The sequence below is a fragment of the Telopea speciosissima genome, chromosome 1 (genome assembly GCF_018873765.1).
Source record: "Telopea speciosissima isolate NSW1024214 ecotype Mountain lineage chromosome 1, Tspe_v1, whole genome shotgun sequence".
Taxonomy (NCBI): Eukaryota; Viridiplantae; Streptophyta; class Magnoliopsida; order Proteales; family Proteaceae; genus Telopea; species Telopea speciosissima.
The window spans coordinates 23,041,482-23,064,794 of NC_057916.1; the positions used below are offsets into that span (position 1 = coordinate 23,041,482).

The 23,313-nt window shown below is 41.6% G+C and overlaps 1 protein-coding gene across 2 annotated transcripts in view; it reads left to right on the forward strand.

Annotated features, from left to right (window-relative positions):
- LOC122645514 (protein GLUTELIN PRECURSOR ACCUMULATION 3) overlaps positions 1-23,313 on the forward strand; it is a 48,930-nt gene continuing 25,617 nt past the window's right edge. For both annotated transcript variants that reach the window (XM_043838827.1, XM_043838834.1), the window contains exons 1-8: positions 1-217; positions 321-418; positions 11,152-11,290; positions 11,392-11,420; positions 16,371-16,467; positions 16,559-16,614; positions 16,731-16,838; positions 22,544-22,600. In XM_043838827.1, coding sequence (XP_043694762.1) covers positions 156-217; positions 321-418; positions 11,152-11,290; positions 11,392-11,420; positions 16,371-16,467; positions 16,559-16,614; positions 16,731-16,838; positions 22,544-22,600 — 646 coding nt within the window. In that variant the 5' untranslated portion in view covers positions 1-155. The remainder of the gene's footprint in view (positions 218-320; positions 419-11,151; positions 11,291-11,391; positions 11,421-16,370; positions 16,468-16,558; positions 16,615-16,730; positions 16,839-22,543; positions 22,601-23,313) is intronic.

Below are 23,313 nucleotides of genomic sequence, written 5' to 3' on the forward strand. Positions count from 1 at the left end.
TTCCCTCGTCGATGGGGAAGGACCTTGGAAGATGAAGGGGCACTTGTACACGTGAGAAAGCGTAAACTAGCAAACTTCTCATTTGATGACTTCAATCCGACCAAAAGAAGGTGCAGTGTTGTCCGGAAGGCTCGTGACCGATAGACGACGGAGAGATGCATTATTGGGTTCGAGCTGACTCCACTGATTTCGGTGGAACTCTTCCACAGCCTCGAAGGCAAAAATTTCTCTTTGCTTTGATTCTATTCTATTTTTACGTACTTTTTTCATCTCTTTCACCGTTTAAATCTTTCTGCGCAACTTCCTTGTGTGATCTTCAGCGGCCACACTGCAGTCAATGTTGGGAAATCAAAGGTGGTTGTGTTCGGTGGCCTCGTTGATAAGAGATTTCTCGGTGATATTGGTGTTTACGATCCGGGTACCTCTCTTCTCTCTCTGTTCTTTGGTTCAGTTATTGCTTCAGATTTTATTCATTACTTGCACAACTGTTATGAGAATTAAATTGAAATTCTTTGCTGATATCTTCGTTCGGATCGAGACTTACAAATCTTTTTTAAAATATTTACATTTCTATTATTCATTCTAGTTGTACTTCTCTGTTTTCTTGATTATGTTTCTATAATTAGAATCATGATTTCGAAACTATCTCCTCTCCTGGCTCCCCCCTTTTGTGGGTCTTTTAGCACCTTTCCAACTGTGTTGCGTAAAATGGATGGACGGGATGATGAGGAATGCCAATGGTTGGATCTTTCTCTCTGAAAGAGAAGACCTTGAGTAATTATATGGGCAATGTACCATATGTCTAAATTTGGGAGTGTTTTGTAATGGACTGTTTTCAAATGATTGGAATAGCATCTTTGATGTGGAACCTTCATTTTTATTTTTTTTTTAATTTTATATTTTTGGTTTGGGATTGGAAGTTTGAAAACAAATTTTTTTCATATGTATCAAAGCCATGGCATAAGCTTTTGCGCCCTCCCCCCCCCCCCAAAAAAAAAAAAAAAAAAAAACAAAAAAAAAAACTTATGTATTAGGTCGTACATGGTTTAGAATCCTCGGATCATCTCCAAAAATATTTCTACCAAGATCTCTAAAAGCTGATCAAGTTGCAGTTGGTCTAAAATCAACGACCATAATTACTTGAAAGATTTATGTAATAACCCGAGATTGGTTAGACATATTTAACTGATTTCAACTAGGATTAAGTAAAACTGAATAAGAGAAAGATGTAGGGAAATAACCGTATGCAAAAAGAAGTTGAATGAGAAGTTGTAAAAATAGGAGTATTTAGTTGTTATGGGTTTATTCTTTGGCTGTACTTGTCAAAACATGTTGAATATTAATGAAAATTTATTTGGAGCGCTTGTGTGTGGCATCCTAGGTAATCTTTCTCTTCCTCTTTTTTATTTTACCGTTTAATTCTTGTCATTGTTCTTCTTCTACTCCTTTCCTAAGGTTACTGTTCATTCGTATATTAGCAGCCCCATAACATTACCTTATTTCATCTAATTCATAATTCCCTTAGTCTGACCCTAACCCGTTTCCCACCACCGAATCCTTATAGTTCAGCCCTAGATCTTTGAAATTTAGGCTGTCCTACATTAGGTCGCATATACATTCGGTTGGTAGTTGCCATGGGTTTTCCCATGGGATTTCTACTTTTCTGATCTAGTCTTGCGAGAAAACTTCTTTGAAGGGAAGTCTTACTTTATAGGGGCTCTCTACGATCAAACTGACGCGCTAGTGACTTAGCTTAGATAAAACCTTCCTTTTCGTTTTTCTGTTGTTCCTTACCGTTAGCTAGTGGGATGGGGTTTAAATACATCACTTTCACGAACAGAGCACTCTTGTCCAAGTTGATATAATGATTTAGATATAAATGATTAAGCTTGTGGTATGATGTTAATGAATCCAAGCATGTTTGTACAATTGACTTGGATAGGCTTGATGCTGATCTAGATTGTTCCAAGTATTTAAGGTTTGGTATCATAGATCATATTCAGCTTAGCCTTATCCCAACCATAGTTGTCAAGGCGTCGCCGCCTAGGCGTCCAGGCGCTTTGGTTGACTTGGACGCCTTGGTCGCCTACTTGGTGTCGCCTTGATTTTTTACCCTCTCCAAACCTTGGGTCGCCTAACCGCCGTGACAACTACTAAATGGGGTCGGCTACATGGATCCCTTTTCTCCAATTTGCTTGCTCTTCAGTGCATGATGTCTCAGCTTGGCACGACTTCTTCTACATTGGCTCCTTCCATTGTACCTGCCTCTCATCTCTTCCAGTTTTAGTCCCTCCTGGCTTCTTGACTTAGGATCTTCAGATAACATGACTAGTTCTTCTTAGTTGTTTCATTCCTACCTCCCGTGTTTAGGTAAGGACAAAGTCCGTGTTGCAGACAGATCCTTATCCTCTATTTCTGGGAAAGGGTCCGTTCATTGTTCTCCTACTGTATTCCTTTCCTCTATTTTACATGTGCCCAACCTTGTGCTAATCTGCTTTCTAATCATAGTCTAACTGTTGAACTAAATTGTTGTGTCATTGTTCTATTCTACTCATTGTTTGTTTCGGGATCTGGTGACAGGGGCAACGATTGGCTATGGTAGGGTATGTGATGGGCTGTACTGTTTGGATCCGCATCTCATTGCTATGCCTCCGAAGATTTTTGCTCGTACTCTTCAGACAGATAGTGCTCTTGAGCAACTGCACACTGACATCATAGAGTTGGTCATTCCTCTTTTTGGATTTTGGGTTTATTGTTTTCCTCTTTAATAAAACAATGTAGCCCGGGCAAGTTTGTTTGTGACACCTGTGAGTTGGCCAAACATACTTGTTCTTCGTACTCCCCAAGTTTAAATAAAAGTGATGTTCCTTTTTCTATAATCGACTCTGATGTTTGGGGACCCTATTGTATGGTAGCTCGGGGCGTTTTACAAATGGTTTATTTCCTTTATTGATAACTGCACTCACCTCACCTAGGTATACTTTCCTAGTAATAAATTTGAGGCCTTTATTTTTTTCAGCTTCTTTCATACAATGATCCAGACCCAATTTCAGGCCCAGATCCAGATTCTGTGTAGTGATAACAGTGCCGAATATATTGACAACAACTTCCGTCAATATCTCGATGTGCATGGTATCGTATTTCAAACTACTTGTGTTCACACTCCAGAACAGAATGGAATTCCCGAGTGGAAAAACTGTCATCTCCTTGAGGTTATCCGTTCTCTCTTATTTACCATGAATTTTCCTAAATTTTTCTGGGGGGGATGCTGTCCTTACCGCAACCTATCTAATTAATACTAGTGTCCTTGACCTTCAAGCCCCTGTTAGCTTTCTTTCAGACCCATCCTTGGCTTCCCACCTTCCTCCTCGGGTATTTGGTTGTGTTTGTTTTGCTCACAACTCCACCCCCTCTCGTTTGAAGCTTGATCCAAGAGCTTTTCGTTGTATCTTCGTTGGATATTCTGCCTCTTGGAAGGGTTACAACTTACAAGTGTTATCACCCTCTTTCCCATAGACTATTTGTCACTATGGATGTCACTTTCCACGAATCCGAGTCCTACTTCCAGTCATCTCAGTGTTGTAGCAGAGATTCCTTCTAGCCCCTTTGTCACAGACATTGTCCATATTGAGGGGGAGAAGTCAGAAATAGTTCTTATTGAAGGGGAGATGTTGATGCACCAATACCGGAATTAACCAAACTGGACTTGCTCACTTATTCGTGGTGGAAGACTCGGACAAAGCAGCCTACTACTAACCTACCATGTCAATCGGTACTTCCCAATCCACCTCCTTCATCCCAGTCAAGTAATGAAATTCCTCCTTTGGATACTGATCTTGCTGTTGCTGTTAGGAAAGGAGTACGAGCTTGTACTCAGCATCCTATTTCTAACTTTACCCCCATCCTATTGTGCCTTTGTTTCTTCGCTGCCCTTTGTTTCTATTCCGCAAAGCTGGAAGGAAGCTATCACTGATCCTATGTGGACGGAAGCTATGATAGAAAAAATGTAGGCTCTAGGGAAAAATGGCACTTGGGACCTTGTTCCTCTTCCTACAGGAAAAAGACCAATGGAATGCAAGTGGGTGTTTACTGTGAGGCAAAAGGCAGATTATAGTGTTGAGGATATAAAGCCAGGTTGGTTGCAAAAGGCTTTAGCTAGACCTATGGCATCAATTAGGAAGATACATTTGCTTTGGTAGCAAAAATGAATTCGGTTCGAGTACGCCTATCATATGCTGCAAACCTTGGGTGGAGTCTCCAACAACTGGATGTCAAAAATGCTTTCCTCCATGGAAACCTTGAAGAGGAAGTATACATGGATATACCTCCACGCTTCACCTCACCTGCTACAATTAGTAGGGTTTGCAAGTTGAGGAAATCCTTATATGGCCTTAGACAGTCACCCTATATTTCTCCATGAGCTTGTTTCGGCTGGTTTCTGAAGGCCATGCAGAAATTCTGATACAGACAAAGTCATGTTGATTTTCTTTATTCATAAAGCAGAATAACAATAAGGTTATTGCTCTCATTGTATATGTTGATGATATATTAGTAACAGGCAATGATGACTCACATTCCCATGTTGAAAGCTCAACTGGCTAAGGAGTTTGAAATCAAGGATTTGGACCTCTCAGATATTTCTTGGGAATAGAGATAGCAAGATCCAATAATGGTATCTTTATTTCCTAGCGTAAGTATGTCCTAGGCGTTCTCAGTGAAACTGGTATGCTTAGCTGTAAACTTGCAGATTCCCCTATCGAAGTCAACCATCAACTGAGCGGTAAAGGTTGACAAGGAGAGGTATTAGAGGCTTGTTGGAAGATTGATATACCTATCTCATACCAGACCAGATATTGCCTATGCTGTTGGGGTAGTTAGTCGGTTTCTACATGATCCACAGACTGCACATCTAGATATAGTAAACTGGATTCTGAGATACTTGAAATCTGCTCCTGGAAAGGGACTCTTATTCTCTAATCATGGCAATCTAAAACTGGAAGCTTTCATTGATGTTAATTGGGCAGGATATATTGATGATAGTCAATCTACTTCCGGATATTATACTTTCCTAGGGAGAAATCTAGTTTCTTGGAAAAGCAAGAAACAACCAGTGGTATCTAGATCAAGTGCAGAAGTGGAGTGACCAAGCAATGGCTCAAAGTGTGTGCAAACTAATATGGCTTAGAATATTACTAAGTGATCTGGGAGTGACATCTGAAGAATCTATGAAGCTCTACTGTGATAACAAGGCAGCAGTAATAACCCAATTCAACATGACAGAACTAAGCATATTGAGATAGACAAGCACTTCATTAAAGAGAAGTTTGAACAAGGCTCCATTTTTATTCCATTTGTGACATCTGAAAATCAGCTAGCTGATGTATTTACAAAGGGTTTAACTTGTAAGGTGTTTCTTCCTGTTGTATGTAAGTTGGGCATGAGAGATATCTATGTACCAACTTGAGGGGAAGTGTTAAGGATAGTGTTGTAATATGGGGTACAAGGGTATAATGGTCCAATAGGGTTTAGTATGTGTTTCCCTAAGGGTATTATTGTAATTTGTACTTCATTCAATTTATTATAAATAGAGTGGGCCTGTGTCTCATTGACACAAGTTCAATTCCCCAAAAATATTCCATCAGATATGTATGCCACCTCATATACATGTACCACCTAGCCTTGTACTACTTTCCGTATTTGACACCCTTTGAACTGCATATCTACATTATTAATAAGAAAGGCCTCTGTCACATTAGACAAGCCAAATCATTCTCTAATCCTCACCTCTCACTATGAAAAGATTTCTTCTTTTAAATAGGGAGATAAATTTTTGAGTGAATACTGCAATGTGCTCAAAGGCATGTGGGAAGAACTTAATGTCTATCTGCCTCTTACTACTGATCTATATCCGTTGAAGGCGCATGAAAGAGTTCCTTCTATGGATGAAGCATTCTACCGTATTCGACGCATTGTCTCGTTCCCTTACTAAATCTGAATCATCCTCTACTTCTAAGGAAAGCACTGCCTTTGTTACTGGCAATGGTAGCCATGGTCATGGTTCAGGGTCTCGGTGGTTATGTTGGACAGCAAATTGACCAAGGCTTGCATCAGTGTATGTACTGTGGCAGGAGCAATCATTTATTGTTGACAAATGCTGGGTTAAGTATGGTAACATTTTTATACCGTAAGGGTGTTTTGTTACGTGGGTTTTAAATTTCAGCAGATGTGGCTCAATCACCCTGGTTTCCATGACTTTGTCAAGGGTTAGTGGGATGGGCCGGTGGTGGCCTCGCCTCTGGGGGTTTTGTATTTGAAGCTCAAGAGGCTTCGCATAGCCCTTCGTAGTTGGAATAAGGAGGTGTTTGGAAACATACATTAACGAGTTAGGGATGCAGAGGATGCTGTTTATAGGGCGGAAACGGAGTTTGATTTGAGGGCTGATGACACCTCTAGAGATACGCTGGGGGCAGCTAAGGCAGCTTTGCTGGAGGTTTTATTGCTGGAGGAGATTTTTTGGAGGCAGAAATCCAGGGTCACTTGGCTGCAGGAGGGGGATCGGAACACGAAGTTCTTTCATGCCACGGTCAATGTCAGGAGGAGGATGACAGGTGTGCAGAGGATTAGAGGTGCTGATGGAGAGTGGATTTCTAGTGTGGAGGGGGTGCAGGAGGAGGTAGTGCGCCACTTTTCAGAGATCTTTACCTCTCAGGGCAGTGTGGTGGACGAGGACTTGCTTTCTTTAATCCCTTCGCTATTGTTTGATGCTGATAATGCCTTGCTGGTGGAGGCTCCCTCAGTGGAGGAGGTGAAAGGGGCGGTCTTTGCTTTATCCTGTGACAGTGCGCCAGGCCCAGACGGCTTCACGGGGCATTTCTTTACTTCTTGTTGGGAGGTGGTGGGTAATGATGTGTGGGCTGCGGTCAAGGAGTTCTTTGAAGGGGGGGACTTGCCTAGAAGCTTTACCTCTGCCAACTTGGTGTTGATTCCGAAGAAAGATGATCCGGAGGTGATGGCAGACATGAGACCCATCAGCCTGTGCAACTTTTCATATAAGATTATTGCTAAGCTCATTTCCACCAGGCTGGCAAGGATTCTGTCCCCGTTGGTGGCGAAGGAGCAGGGGGCATTCGTCCAGGGAAGGTGTATCCATTATAACATTTCCATTGTGCAGGAAGTGTCCCAGGAGTTGAATAGGAGAACTAGGGGTGGTAATGTAATTCTCAAGCTCGACATGGCCAAGGCGTATGACCGGCTGGAGTGGACTTTTTTATGGAAGGTCCTTGCAAAATTTGGGTTTGGTGGCAGCTGGATTGCCCTAATCAAGAAGACGGTTGAGAACTGCTGGTTCTCTGTTGTTCTTGGAGGCAGACAATCAGGCTTTTTCAAGTCTTCCAAAGGTGTGCGATAAGGGGACCCGCTTTCGCCGGCTCTGTTTATACTGGCAGACGAGGTGTTAAGTAGAGGTCTGAAGGTGTTGTTCATCGAGGGGCATGCTTCTTATTTTAGACTCCCTAGAGGATGTCCTGGGATTTCCCATTGTCTCTTTGCAGATGACACAATAATCTTTACCAGGGGGTTGAAAAACTCGTTAAAGCAGATTATGGGATTTCTTGGCAGATATGAAGGGTTCTCGGGTTAGCTGGTCAATAAACAGAAGAGTTGTTTCGTGGTGGGAGCCAAAGCTACGCAGACTCAAACCAGAATGGTGGCTTCGATCTCGGGATTTCCGCAGAAGACGTTGCCTATCACCTATCTTGGGGCTCCTCTCTACTGTGGAAGGCTGAAGATTAATTTCTTTGATAAGTTGGTTGACAGGATCGGCAGCAGGGTGGTAGGGTGGAAGGGGAAGCTGCTATCAGCCGGGGGTCGGCTCACCCTCTTGAAGCATGTCCTGTCCTCTATTCCTATCCATGTTTTGGCCACGATGGAACCCCCCAAGGCTGTGTTGCAAAAAATTTATGGCATCTTTGCAGACTTCCTTTGGGGTAGCACGGAGTGGGGAAGGCAGAAGCACTGGGTCAACTGGCAGAAGGTGTGTAGGCCTGCGGTTGAGGGAGGCCTTGGAGTGAGGATGGTGGAGGATGTGGGGATGGTGCTGAAGCTCAAAAGTCTTTGGAGGTTCTTGACAGACCACTCTATTTGGAGTGAATTTTTTAGGGCCAAGTTCTTTAAAGGCCTCCATATCTCTCTGGTTGATCCGAAGGGGGTTAGTTCAAGATCTTGGAGAAATGCCTTGGCCTACAAAGGGCTGTTGATGGACAGATCTCGTTAGCTTCTTGGGTCGGGGGAAGTCCTTTTCTGGCTGGACAACTGGTCTGGGGCTGGTCCGTTGATTGATGCAGTGGATAATGGCCTGCAGGTTGATGTGGAACTGCGCCTTAAAGATGCTTTGGAGGAGGATGGCTCATGGAAGCAGGATTTACTGAACCAGATTGATGAGGTGACCATCAGGAATGACATTTCTTCAGGAGATTTTTGCCTTTCAGCTAGGGAGGATGTTTTGGTGTGGACTCCCACTAGTGATGGTGTCTTTTCGGTTAAATCAGCCTGGAATGAAATAAGGAGTGTATCACCTGCAATCCCATATGCGAGATGGATCTGGAACCAATCCCTTCCGGTGAAGGTGGCTTTCTTCACTTGGCAACTGTTGAATGGGAAAATCCCAACCGATGATGCCTTAATGTCGATAGGGATTCCGATGGCTTCCAAGTATCTCTACTGTGGTGAGCCTAGGATGGAGACATCAGATCACTGTTTGATTTCAGGTGGAACTGCCATAAAGGTTTGGGCCTTCTTCTCTCGGCTGCTTGACATTGAGGTGCTGCTTGCTCAAGATGTTAGAAGTCGGATATCCCAGTGGCATGCATTGGCAAGCAGATGCTGCCTCAGTGCATTTATTACAGGTTTGCTCCCTTCTTTGATTGTTTGGGAGCTGTGGAGGGAAAGAAATAACAGGAGGCATGATGAACACAGGTGCACGGCGGTCACGATTATGGAACTCATTAAAGCCTGGGTAAAAGAGCTCCCGATGCCGGTGAAGGTGAGGAAGGGGGAGTCTGCTAGAGACAGGTTAATCTTGCAATGTTTTGGGCTTGAGGCTGTTCCAACTAAATTTCCTCGCCCTCTCCCGGTTTACTGGTGTCCCCCTTTTCATTCAGTTAAGCTGAATGTGGATGGGGCGTGTCGGGGCAACCCTGGAGAGGGGGGGGGGGAGGAGGAGTGATCAGAAACACGGGTGGAACTGTCCTGGCAGAGTTCTCTAACCACTACGGATGGTGCACAAACTCTCAAGCTGAGTTTTGAGCGTTGAGAGATTGTCTTAGATTGTGTCAGGAGCTGGGGTTCAAGGAGGTAGTGGTGAATTCAGATTCAGCCAACACAGTGAGAATGGTGATCCTGCAGAAGTGCAGCCTTTGGAGAGGATGGTATTGGTTTAATGAGATTTTAGCGCTGATTCAGGTAACTCAAGCGACTGTGGATTTTGTGTTTAGAGAAAGCAACAGGGCTGCTGATTGGTTGGCCAAGCAGGCCTGTGAGACAAGGTCTTCGGTCACTTTCCTGCAGGAGAATTTGCCCTCAGGAGCCTTCCAAGCAATCATCAGGGAGGATAGGGAGGGCCGGCCGGTCCTTAGAGTCTAATGTTTGGTTTCGTGGGTTTGGGGTAAGGTGGAATGTCCTGCCCTGTATTCTTTATTTGTTGATGATTCAATAAATTTTTGGGGCTGGCCCGGGTCCTAGGTAAGTTCGGGTTAAAAAAAAAAGAAAAAAGAAAAAAAAAAAGGGACATATGTGTGAATATACATAAGTCAAGATTTAATCTTGTAAATATTTGCAAGAGGAACACTTCCAATGATCAGCCTTCTCTCCATCTTCTTTCTTCTTATCTGTCTTCTCTTTTCTTCTTACATTGAGTGCTTACTTGCTGATTATTTATGGTCTTGTCACATGGTATCAGAACAAGGTCCGTTTGTTGTCCTCCATAAGATGTATATTCACGTGTATGCCAAAGCTACACATTAGGGGGAGTGTTGAGATGTTGTGAGTTATAGAGGTATAGTCCCACATTGGTAATCTTGGACTTTGGATGTGTCTTAATATACCTTTGGGTCATCTCCACCTAATACCTTAAGGTTTTGGTTTGGACCCCCAAGTGGTATTTCGTGGGCTATCCCACTTTATTCAATTGGGTCAAAGTGCGCCTTCTAACTCCAATTTTTTTTTTAACAGCAGATATGGATCAAATCCCCACTTTCCATCACTTGATTTGCTGTGGAGTGTTCATTACCAGTGTGTGTATTCTGTACTTGGGCAATGCTGGACTAGTCCACCGTCTTCTAATTGCTAATTTGTCTGCTCAGGGAGCAAGGTCCCATGTCTTCATGGATCTTGCAATAGTCTTAGTTGGCAGTAAATTTTGTTAGAGGTTAGCTGGTTACCCTTCCCTTGGGCTGTCAATTTGTCAAGCTCACAAGTTTAAGTGCATGGAGCCTTTGTCTGTAAAGGAACATCGATGCCCTTCACCATGGTTGTGTGGATTTATTTATTTTTCATGTTTTATAATCTGACAGTGAAGAATAAAGGAGTTTGTAAATTATACTGACGTCCCATTGAACTGGAAGATCCTTTTTGGTAGTACCCCTCTATAATGCAGTGATGTTGAGGCATGTTCAGTTGAGAGGCATGTCCCTTGTGCCTTGTGTTGCAATTCACTTCAATCAGGCACAAGGTGGTGTGCGTGCCTTACCTTGTGCATTGAGCCTCTGGTGCTAGCAGGCTCTCACACCTGATGTATCTCTCTCTCTCTCCCATTTTGATAACTTTGTTGCATGTAGAAGTCCAAATTAATTCCTTACTGGTTTTTATATATTTTCTTAATGTTTAATCACTGAGGAACAGATGTACAAGATGATGTAACCTTCTTTTTCAGAGGAAAATGAAGGGATTTTTTTTTTTGGAGGCAGGGGAGGGGGAGAGAAGAAAGAAAGTAATTTAGGCACCTTTCTTTGGGCATGCTTTGCTTTTTGTGGACATTAAAGGGACTGTTAGCATAAAAAATAAGCTGCTGAAATGAGCATATTTTTTAACATGCAGGGTTAGGAAGTATCCACTTATATGAGCTCTAATTCAGCTTGTTTTTGTTGGATGTTCCAGAGAATAAAGTATGGTTTCAGCCGGAGTGCACTGGCAATGGGTCTGATGGGCAAGTGGGCCCAAGCCCACGAGCATTTCATGTTGCTGTGGCCATTGACTGCCATATGTTTGTCTTTGGTGGGCGTTCTGGTAACAAAAGGTTTGTTTGTATCTGTTTATTATGTGGTTGTATCTCTTAGTATTGATGTTGCTTAGTGAGTCACTTATTCATGCTGTTGACCAATGAAATTGGATGTTCAGGTTAGGCGACTTTTGGGTCCTTGATACTGGTAAGAATTTGTTTTTTTTTTGCATATAATATTTTATAGTGAATACATTGCCCATACAAGTATCTCAGAGGTTTTATGTGCAAGGCATCTGGAACCTTGGTTGTTCCTGTGTCACTGTACCATTCAACATTAGTTGCATAGCACATGGGGCTTAACCATGAAATCATGCTGAGTGGATAATCTTAAACACCTTATCATTCAAAAATAAAATATGTTGAATACTATGTGAAAAATGTCAGTACATTGGACACTAAGTTCATCTTGCAAGTATTTTACGTTGCCCATTTACTCATTTTGTTGGTGAATTGGTGTACCAAAGTATGGTCCTGATTTCTTGCATATGCAATTTCTGAGCTGCCCACCATTTCCATGTGTTCTTTCATTGAGTCTGTTTCTCTCCTAATCCCCTATGGAAATGACCCCCCTGCCCTCCACATCCCACCGTCTCCATTGGGCACAGCCACTGGCTCCAGGAAAGCCAGCGGCGTGTCCAATCCTCTCCCTTATTTATTATAGAATTAATGTAGTCCTAGGTAGGAATAGTCCCACTAGGAGCCAGGGAATGGGGTCACACACTAGGGCTGGCCGATTGGGACAGCATAGGCTAAGTTAGGGCAGAATTAGGGTTAAAACTAGGGGTTTGAGTTAGGGCTTTATGTAGTAATGACATGCAGGTTTTTAGGAAGCTAATGGTAAAGGTTTAATTAGGATTGAATAAGAAATTAAAATTCTGGAATTCTAGGGTTAGGGTTTCAGGTTTTGGGAATGAAAGGAATGAAGGGATTTAGGGTTTCTAGGGGAAACAGGTCAAGGGCTTCTGGCACAGTGTCACAGATGTGGGGAAGGTGATTCGGTTGGAGTTTGGTGAGGTTTGGCTGGCTGGTTAGGTCTAGATAGGTTTTAGGGTTTTAGGTCTTAATGGTGAGGGACGGAATTAGGGTTTTTAATGGACAGTTGTGGCTGCTGGTTGGGTCGAGTGGAGGAACTGATATGGGGAGGCTATGGTCTAATTTGTGATGAATATGGATGAGGGATGAATGCTGGAATGTAATTAGAGAAACTAGGGTTTGGGGAAATCGATTAGGTTAGATGGAGGAAGAAGAAAGGAAGAATACAGTTGCAGAAATTTGTAAACTTACTGGAATTGCAGAACTTCAATGGCTGCAACCTTGAAGAGCTTGATTGAAGGAGAAGATGGACCTCCCAATCTGCGAGATGTAAGGAGTCGCCGGATTCCTCCAGCCCTAGCCCTTGATATTACTCACAAGGGGATCCTTGATATTACCGACAAGGAACACTCTCAAAGAGCAACAGCCGGCAGTCATAGCAGCAGCATAGAGAAACGAAAATTTTAAAACATAATTGGTGGGGGGAGCCTCTCCCACGATTCTATTAAATAAAGAAGCCAAAGGCCTAATTCCTACGCCTATTACAATTTGAATTCTCCCACTTAAATCGTGGAGAGAGGACCAATTTAAAAACAACTTAGAGTCTTGAAAGAAAAGACTCTCCTAACCCTAATGACTTAAACACGACTTAAACTACTTAAAATAAAGAAGATTCCCTAGTAGCCAATAGGATATAAGCACCCCTTAGCCAATAGGATCACTTCACTTAAAATAAAGGAAGATTCCCTAGTATCCAATAGGATATAAGGACCTCTTAGCCAATAGGATCACTTCACTTAAATTAGACCAATTGAACCAATTGGATGCAACCAATTTAACCCGGTTCAATTAAAAACACAAAATAAAAACTAAGTATGGAAATAAACTACTAAACTAAGGCTCCCACTAAAACCCTAGGTTTAGGGTGGCTTCCTCAATTTGCGGAGGCTAGGATCTGCTTCAACTCTCCCCGACATAGAAACATTCATCTCCGATGAATGGGTGAAATCCATGCAACACTCTGGCAACTTGGGGGCTGAGCTTGTTGTCTTCATGAATAGGAGTCCAAGTACCATGCTTGTGTGAAGAAACTCGACCACGAACCTTGTGATGAGGAGGAGGAAGTAAAGTGTGGGCAGCAGCTTCAACACTTCCCTGGCAGAATTCTGTGGAGGTTAGAACAGTGGGAATATGGTCTTCAAGTCGTGGGGGCTTCTCTTCGAAGAACCAAGGGGGCATCACCAAGTCAATGTATGCAATCTCCATAGGGTCTTCAATATTGGCAAACTTCTCATTCAGCCCCACTTCTTCAAGAACAGAAACTTGCTTGTCATTATCTCCTTGTGAAATACTCCCAATTACTTTGTCACACTCAACCATATCATCCATGAGAATTGGAGCAATCGTATGGACACCTTGAGCACCACCATCCAGATCTTCAAGGAAACGGTCTAAGTCTTCATCACTATCAGGGGGTAGTGCATATACACCTTGCTCATCGTGCCCTTCAGGGGTTTCCTCTACCTTGGGAGCCACATTAACCGGTCAATGCTTTTGTGGGCATTCGTTGGCATAGTGCCCAAGCTCATTGCAGTGGAAACATTTGTGAGGTGCATTGCTGTCCATGGGAGCTTTACCTTTATGATCAGCACGTGGAGGGGCTGTAGGGCGGGAAGAACTACCAACAGAGTAGCCTGATCGAGTAGAACCAGTAGTAGAATTTCCAGCTCGATTGTGGCCAGTGGTAGTAGACTTGAATGCTGAAAAAGTTTTGACAGTACCCTCATTAGAGGAATCAAATCTTCTATTCCCAGCCAATAATTCTTCAGCTTTCAATGCCTTCTCAAAACAGTCCTTGATGTCCAGGACATCAACAACTCCAATAGCCCTAACAATATCAGATCTCAATCCTAACCGAAATCGAGATAGCATCTGAGTACCACTTTCTATGGTGTCAGTACGAGATGAGAGAGAGTCGAACTTTTGCATGTTCTCAGATACAGTCATGTTCCCTTGACGAAGGGAGTTGAATTGATCTTGCATCTGAGCTGTATAGTGTCTTGGTAAGTACTTCTCTTTCAGATCATACTTCATATCCTCCCAGTTGGTAGGTGCTTTGCCTTCACGTTCCATGTCCCTCTCTGTCTTACGCCACCATTCTCGAGCAGAGCCAATTAATTTGGTACATGCCAATCTCATCTTTCGGTCTTCAGGCAAGTCATACCAGTCAAAATAGTCATCTAGGGCAGCAAGCCAATCATAGAATTTCTGTGGATCACCATGCCCATCATACTCTTCAAGCTCTAGTTTGACCTTCTGTGTATTATACCTCCTGTTAGTAGCTTCATCTTCAGTGAAGTAGGACCTCAAATATTCCTCAAAGTTAGGTCTTCGAGGTGCTTTAGTAGTTCTGTCTCTGTCTTCTCTGTTGTCATCTCTGTCATACCTACGTCGGTCCCTGTACTCTCTGTCATGTCTGGCATGAACTCTGTGGTCCCTGTGACGTCTGGGATGATTTCTATTATATTCATCCCTTCCCAGAGTCCCATGTACTTCAGAATGCACGGAATCTATCCTCCTCTACATATAGAGGGTTGTTTACAAGAGGCGCAGCTGGCCTTTGCTCTACAAGTTGTAACCGATCACTGATCTTATGGAGCATGTCCAGGATTGCAGCCATTGGATCAGGTGAGGGTGGTAGTGGTGGATCAGCAACAGGATTTCCTTGTTCTTCCATAGCTTTGATACCAATTAATGTAGTCCTAGATAGGTAGGAGACCTACTAGGAGCTAGACAATAGGATCAATCGCAAAAAGGGTTGCTGGTTCGAATGGACAGCACTAGGATTTAGGTTAATTCTAGGGTTTAGGATGGGAATTTGGGGATGGGTCTTATATGGCTTTAATATGCAGGTCTAGGGGGTTATTATGGGATAAAAATAATTAAATTTGGGAAGGTTTTAAAATTCTGCAATTCTGGACAGAATTGAGATGGAGTGGAGGAATGGATGGGTTGTAGAGGAGACTAAGGGCTGGGTTTAAGGTCGAGTGTAGGGATTGGTGTGGGGAATATAAGCTGGAAGTATGGTTCGAAATTGATGGCCAGATCTGTAGTTATAAGGGAGTCCTAGTTGAAGTAGGAGTTGCAGGTTTAATAGAGATGAGGGTTTGATGGACGGAGGGGACTGTGGATTAGGTCTAAGGGAAGATGAAGGATGATAGAAGAAGGTTTAAAATAAGAAAACAGGTTCAAACTCACTGTATTGCAGGACAATGGCAACAGCTTGATGACTTGAGAGAACCTCCCGATCTTCACAATGCAAGGAGTCGCAGGAGTCCACCTACCCTTCACCACCTTGAGATCCACAAGGATATACACTCACAAAGAGCAACAGCCAGCAGTCATAGCAGCAGCATAGAGAAACGGAAATTTTAAAACATAATAGGTGGGGGGAGCCTCTCCCACGATTCTATTAAATAACGAGGCCAAAGGTCTAATTCCTACGCCTATTACAATTTGAATTCTCCCACTTAAATCGTGGAGAGAGGACCAATTTAAAAACAACTTAGAGTCTTACAAGAAAAGACTCTCCTACCCCTAATGACTTAAACACAACTTAAACTACTTAAAATAAAGAAGATTCCCTAGTAGCCAATAGGATATAAGAACCCCTTAGCCAATAGGATCACTTCACTTAAAATAAAGGAAGATTCCCTAGTAGCCAATAGGATATAAGGACCTCTTAGCCAATAGGATCACTTCACTTAAATTAGACCAATTGAACCAATTGGATGCAACCAATTTAACCCGGTTCAATTAAAAACACAAAATAAAAACTAAGTATGGAAATAAACTACTAAACTAAGGCTCCCACTAAAACCCTAGGTTTAGGGTGGCTTCCTCAATTCGCGGAGGCTAGGATTTGCATCAAGAATACTTGACATTTTATATGAGATTTCGTGATTTGTGCTGATGAAGAAGAAACAAGATGATTAAGGTGTCAATAGTTCTAGTTCACCTTTCCTCCTGTGCTTGGGACATGTGACGAATGTTTTTGTTTCAGATATCTGGCAATGGTCAGAACTGACCAGTTTTGGGGATTTACCTTCTCCGCGAGACTTTGCGGCAGCTTCACCCATTGGAAACAGAAAAATTGTTATGTAGGTGGTGATTCAATAGTTCCCTGATCCATTTTCTGATGTTAGGTATTTCTTTATTCTGAAATCTTAACCAGGTGTTAGATGAATGCAGGTATGGTGGCTGGGATGGTAAAAAATGGCTTTCAGATGTTTATGTCTTGGACACTAGTAACTTCCTTTCTTTGTTCTGGGTTTTCATCTTCTGCTATGTATTACTAAATGGAACTATAGCCAAAATTTTGGAATTCTATTTAACCAATATGTTTTTACATGTTTTCAAACAGTATCACTTGAATGGACAGAATTATCCGTATCTGGTTCGTTGCCACCGCCAAGGTGTGGCCATACAGCAACTATGGTTGAGAAGAGGTTGCTTGCCTTTGGTGGCAGAGGTGATAGCGTCTTTCATCCTTATAGTGTTCTGTGAAAATTGGTTGTTTCTTTCTTTTCTAAGGGATCCCGATTTCTTTATGTTATGGTGATTCTTATTTGAGAAATTCTATCAATTTTAGGTCTGAGATCAACTTTTGAGTTAGAAGAGACTGTTTTGCAAGTGCCTAAATTCAGTTCTGGTGTTGAATGATCTGTCTTGATATATATGTAGCAGTTGCTTGTTTTTATGGTCCATCATGTAAGATTGCTCATCTTTTGATGACGGAGAGGTGGATTAGACAGGGTTTTGCAACTGGGAATGGTGGTCTTATTTATTTATTTTATTTATATACATTTTGGGTTCATTGGGGCTTATTTTCTGGCACTCTGAATGTGAGTTTTTGCTGTTAGGGAGATCTTTTGTCCTAGTCCATGTTTCAAAATATTGTGGCCTGGTGTTCCAACTCCCTGTGTCTCCCACCCTTTTCAGTATAGTTGTGTTTCCCACATTTGGAAGTTAATGTCTATAGTTTGTGAACTATTGTCTTTATGTGTAGTCTTCTGGGGGATAGTTATGGTCTATAGTCTTTGCTTAATAGGGAAGTCTTGTGTTAGTGGAGTCCTTATCCTATTGTGTAACTAACTTATTTGTCAATATAAATAAATATTGTGGCTGACGGTAAGGGCATTCTATTCCTAACCATAAGCCTTCTTCTCCCTAATCGATTTCTCTCTCTCGGCTTACTTCTTCTTCTTAGATTCTGGTTATATTATCTGATTTTGTGACATGGTATCAGAGCCATGAGGAAGAGAAAGATAACCAAAGAGAACAATGGGAACCCAAATGATAAAAAATTTCCAAAGAACAAGAAAGAAGGTAATGGGATCCCAAAGAGAACAATGAGATCTGAAAATTGGTTGGAGAAGAATGATGAGATCTCAAAAGATCAAAAGAAAGAATCCCACAAAAGTAATAACCTGTTGAAGCCATTGGAGCTGCAATTGAATGATATTGTAGATGTAGGAAACTCCCAGAAGCTTGTAGCACTCTTGAACTCAATTTAACAAAAATTAGGGTTTTGAATCAAGAACCAATGGAAGGGGATGGGGGAAAGGAATGGCTATCTCTCCCAACCTATCTCAGGATTTTCAGAAAGGCTAAAACCAATATTTCATTAATCAAATTCGTGTACAATGCTGGCCTCCCTTACAAACTTATATAGAAGACTCAAAAATAGACTTAGACACTAATGAGGAAAGGCCTACCCCTATCATTAACTAATAAGGTAACCTAAATTGACTAAGAAAGTGAAATAATAAAAAAAAACAGATTCAAAACAGGATTCTAATTACACTAATGAAGCAAATCCCGTTTTCCTACTTTCTACCCCTATTTTAGGCTCATTAAATTGGCCAATTACAAAATAAACCTATGGGATCAAAGTCCCAATACATATGTGACCCAACCCAAAGCTTATTTCCACTAAAATAAGCCCTAAGTGACTTATCTACATCAATGAAGAAAAAAATGGTTTATCTCCTGCTATTGGTTGTTTTGAGTTTAATGCTGAGTTTTATTACTCTTCTATTTTGTTAGTGTGTGGATTAATATAACTCACATATTTGGTCAGTTTCCCTGTTCAAACCCTTCCTTTTTCTGTTTATTTTGGAGTTGTTCTGTTCCACCCTGTTGTGCTATTGCAATCTTTTGGTTGCGGGTTCAAAACTTGGAACAGTTTCTCCTGCGAAGCAGGGGGTAAGGCTGTGTACATTTGCCTCTCCCAGATCCTGCAATAGCGGGAGCCTCGTGCACTGGGACACACTTTTTTTTTCCCCTGTTCCAGTACCCTGACCCTCCCCCCCCCCCCCTTGTTCTGGCATGACTGGCTGAACCTGGAATCCCATTGATTCATTACCGTTTGACCTTATAATTGCTGGGTTGTTCATACTCCCCTAGGCTACCCAAAACCTAACTTGAGCTTAAAAGTTTGCTTCTGCTGTGGGATATAACTCAGAGTTCAGACCTGCTGCTACAGTGATGTCTGCCAGGTTGTGGAATTTGTTGTCGTTTGCCTGAGGGATTGTGATTTGTACAATCTGGTCTGCTACTGTTTGCCGGTGTCGTAGTTTCAATGCTTCGTTGGCAGTATGCAGTTTACGGTGCACCTCTGCTATCATCCTGGTGTTTCCCTCACCTTACAATCTTGTTGTTGATGCTGCCGCCGTTGTGGTGTTGCTACTGCTGCTGTCCCTGCCGCTGCCTTTCCGCAATGCTCTCGCAAGCTACCCTTCCAGCTGTGTTTGCTTTCCCCCCCCCCCCCCCGGGCCTTTTGCTGCCACTGCTCCTACCCTGTTTTGTTGGTCTAAAGGTTAAAGACAACCTTCATGGTGGGTTGGTATAAAACCAAGAACAGCACCAGCTATCATAAGTTCATAACCAAAATAATATATCAACCCAGATGTGATGCAAACCCGAGAGGGTAAGCAAGCCAAGATCGAATCTGGAAAAGGTTTCTGATCTGGATCTGGTTTGAGTGGGTTATGGGTAGGTATGATGGGGTTTGATGGAGGGTGGCTGCAGGGAATGGATGATGAAGCTGATGATAGTTGAAATCGTTGCCCAACCGTCGGAGTCCCACCGAGGTCACGATCGAAGGAGTCCCACCTTGGTCAGACTTGAGTCTCACAAGCAAAAGTTCTCAAAGAGAACATTTTTTTTTTCAATTCATGGTTGCCTCTGAGAGCAGCCAGGATTTGCATTATATAGAGATGGAAATCTTGAGTACAACACAATAACGTTAAAGTGACTCTTAGGATTCCAAAACCCCTTAGGAATTCCCCATACATGAATACAAATCCTAGACATAGAAATCTGCCCCCAAGACAGAGAAAACTAAACCCAAAACATTGAACCCCACGTCCAATACATAGAAAATATAAACCAAGAAAATTAACCAACTCTTGGAATTCTAAAACACACTACGAAATTCTAAAGGACTCTTTAATAAGCCTAGGAAATATGAAAAGACTCATAAACATGTCTTGGAATACAAAAAGTCAAGCACTAGAAACTAGGAGAACTGAAGAGTTATTGTAGTAGCTTCCTAGCAAGACCACTAGATGCACATCAACAGAACCGCAGGACCGGAAATGCCCTAACCAGCCTAGGCCGAGATTTATGGGCTGGACTTGGGCTTGCGCAAGTATTTTTTTTTGGGAAAATAGGCATGCTGGCCTATTGGCTGGTGGATGCCCTACATTTAGGGTGTCAATTTTGGGCCAGAACCGGGAACTGGACCGGAACCGCCCCACCCGATAGCTTATTGATCCGGTTCCGGATCTACCAATTAGGAATCGGTGGAACCGGTAGAACCGGAACAAATTCACATCCTAACCTTATATATTATATAATTCTTAAGTCTCAAGGTCAAGAGAGCTAATGTCAAACCCTTTATTTATTTTTTTGGTCTTTCAATTTTGACTGTACCACTTGTCTCATATACTATTTTACTAAAGATTTGGTTGTAAATTTAAAGGTGCATTTGAGAATGCTAACCTAAGAACATACCTTAAAATAATCCTAACTCATGAGGGTAGTGGTGTTCTTACTTATTTAAGTAATACAGAACAAGTGGTAATATAGATTACTTTGTGATTGGAGAAAAAAAATGAAGCATATCTCATGTGATTGAAATTAGCGTTTTATTAATTAATATATTATTAAATATATGTAGCATATGTTGGGATTTTAAAAAAAAATAAAATTGTGGACTACTTGGAACCGTTTAGGAACCGGAACCGGCCCACCCATTAGTTATTGGTCCTGGATCTCAAGTTTGGAACCGATTAGCTTTTTGGTCCGGTTCCGGTCCTGGCCCCTTAAGGCTGGAACCGTTAAGGAACCGGACCGATAGCCCAGAACCGGACTAATTGACACCTCTACCCTGCATCAAGATGTATATATCAGAACAGCATACAAGTAAGAGAGCACCAGATATGAAACCGGAATAAACCATGGGCTGCATAGCAGATCAGAACCATACCACAGGAAGAAGAAACAGAAAAACAACCAGAACAATCTTAGGGAGTAATGTTGGTCTGTATCATATGCTGAAATGAAGCTCGATGAACAATCCTGCAAAATCTGAAGTGATTCTAACAAAGGGAAGTCTATTTCTTGAAAAATCTTACTTGGAGAAGGATTCTAAAATATCTGCACCAAACCAGATCGGATGATGCTGAATTTAAGGTTAATGGACCCCTCTTAATAATAGGGCAATTGTACAAAAGATGGAGGAAATCCACCAAAGGAAAGATGCCAATTTTTTTTTTAAATCCCTTATATTAGGACCATTCAAAAATCGATTCAGACTTGCAGAAAAAAAAGAAGAAGATGAGAAGATAGCATTGCATGAGGAGATGATCAGAGAATACTTATCTTGCTTGAATCACCATAATCAATCAACACATATGATAAGAAGACGGCTATACTTGGATCAGTCCACATCGCAGATAAGATCACAGTAGCACACTAGTCCCTTGATTCCTTGTTTCATATAACAAGGGGAGAAATCTTGAACACAAAGTCACAAACAGCAGTAATTGCTGCACACACCACATTGTTTCTTTGCTCTCAAACTAGAATCAATGTACTTATTAAACCTGCTCTGATACCAATGTGACGTGGCCCCTGGCACCAGTGCGAGGGCCAATGAGGGGACGTGCATGGGCATTGACCAGGGGGGATTTTTCATTTTGTAAACGGGTGGGCGGTCATTTCAGGGGGCTGTGTCTGGACACAGGCTGCACATGACCAGGCAGCATTCTTTTTCCCTTGATATTTTTGTAGTTTAGCAGTACTATCTTTGATTCTATGTCACTTTAACATAGTTTTCCAGTCTGTTTTTGTATTTTTCTAGTAGTTAAAACAAGCTGAAACCATATAGTTGGGATACAACTTGATTGATAATGATGGTAATTATGATGTTTGTGAAGCTATAATTTGAGCTTAAAAGTAAATTAGGGAAAACACAGATGTAATTCTATGTGAAAGTTATGTTTGACCCAACCTGATCTATTAATTTTTTCCGACCCTTCATGTTAGAGCAGCTACATAATGCTTTGTCCCTTTTTAGTAGCAAACAAAAAATTCAATATTGTCATTCCTTTGCTCTATCGTGATCCACCGGATTATGGAGATCTGAGAACTTTTTGACCACTTAAAAAGATGCTGTTGATAATTTAGATATAGTGTGCAAGTGTACTCCTTATGCCTCTGGTTTTGTACTTTTGTTATTTTATCTCGCTGAACGATATCTCTGAATGGTTAGGGAGGAAATAGGGAAGTTAAAAATTTCTTAGAATTCTTTTTGTTTTTCATTCTCTGGGTATAGTTTGACTCCATTTTGTGAATCTCTTTAGTTCTTTTTGTTTGTTCTTCTTGCTGATGATGTCAATACTAAAGATATAGATGTTGTTTTCTGTCTTTGGTATCAGAATTTGGTGTGTTCTTAATTTTATTATTTTTACAGTATTACTTATGAAAAGATATTATGTCAGTTCAACTTTTTTTTATTGGTATTATTGCACTCAGAAATCTGGCTTTCTTCAGTAAAATCTTGATTACAGGCTTTTACCTTTGGTAGTATGAAGCTAAGTTCTGCTTGCATCTGTTTAAACTTTAAAGTGTTTGGCTGAAGCACAGTTGTCCTGTCAACTTTTATAGGTGGTGGTGGACCTATCATGGGCGATTTGTGGGCTTTAAAGGGTCTTATTGAAGAAGGTGACTGTTAGTGTCTCCTTTCATTTTGTATCACAAAACTCAGATATCTTCCCTTCGCCCTCAAACTACTGGTTTAAATTTTCTTGTGATTTGTAAATTATCATTTTGCTTACAAATTCTCTGAAATTTGTCCCCCCCCCTCTACTGGTGTGTACATCTCATTTCTAAGTCCGTATGCAACTATTTCCATGTATTATTAAAGATGCATTGGTGCCAAATTGCCAATACAATAATTTATTTTTTTCTAGATCCCATATTTGTTTGTCATTTATGTGTATGTAGATATGGGTGTGTTTGGCTATGCTCCCTCCCAGCAACCACTAGGTACAGGTCCCCTCCCCCCCCCCCGCCCCCCAACAAATGTTTGACCTGTCTAGGTAGATTTATTAATTAGCTTTTACATTAGTTGTCTCTAGTTCCTGTCTTCGACTTATTTTCTACTCCAGATAGTGGTGAGGTTTATTCTTATGGATCTCTTTCTTCTTGTTGTCTTTGTTTCCTTTCTTCTGCTCATGTGTTTCATTGTGTATCTTTATTCTGCTAAGGCAAATTTCTTAGATGTTATGTATCTTGTTCCATTTATTATATTTATCAGGTAGGCTATATGTTGACCATCTATATGTTCTTATGATATATATATTTGTCAAAAATGTTGCTTCATTCTGAATGTAAGATTTCTTTTGATTACTAAATTGGGTCTTTTCCTCTGTTGT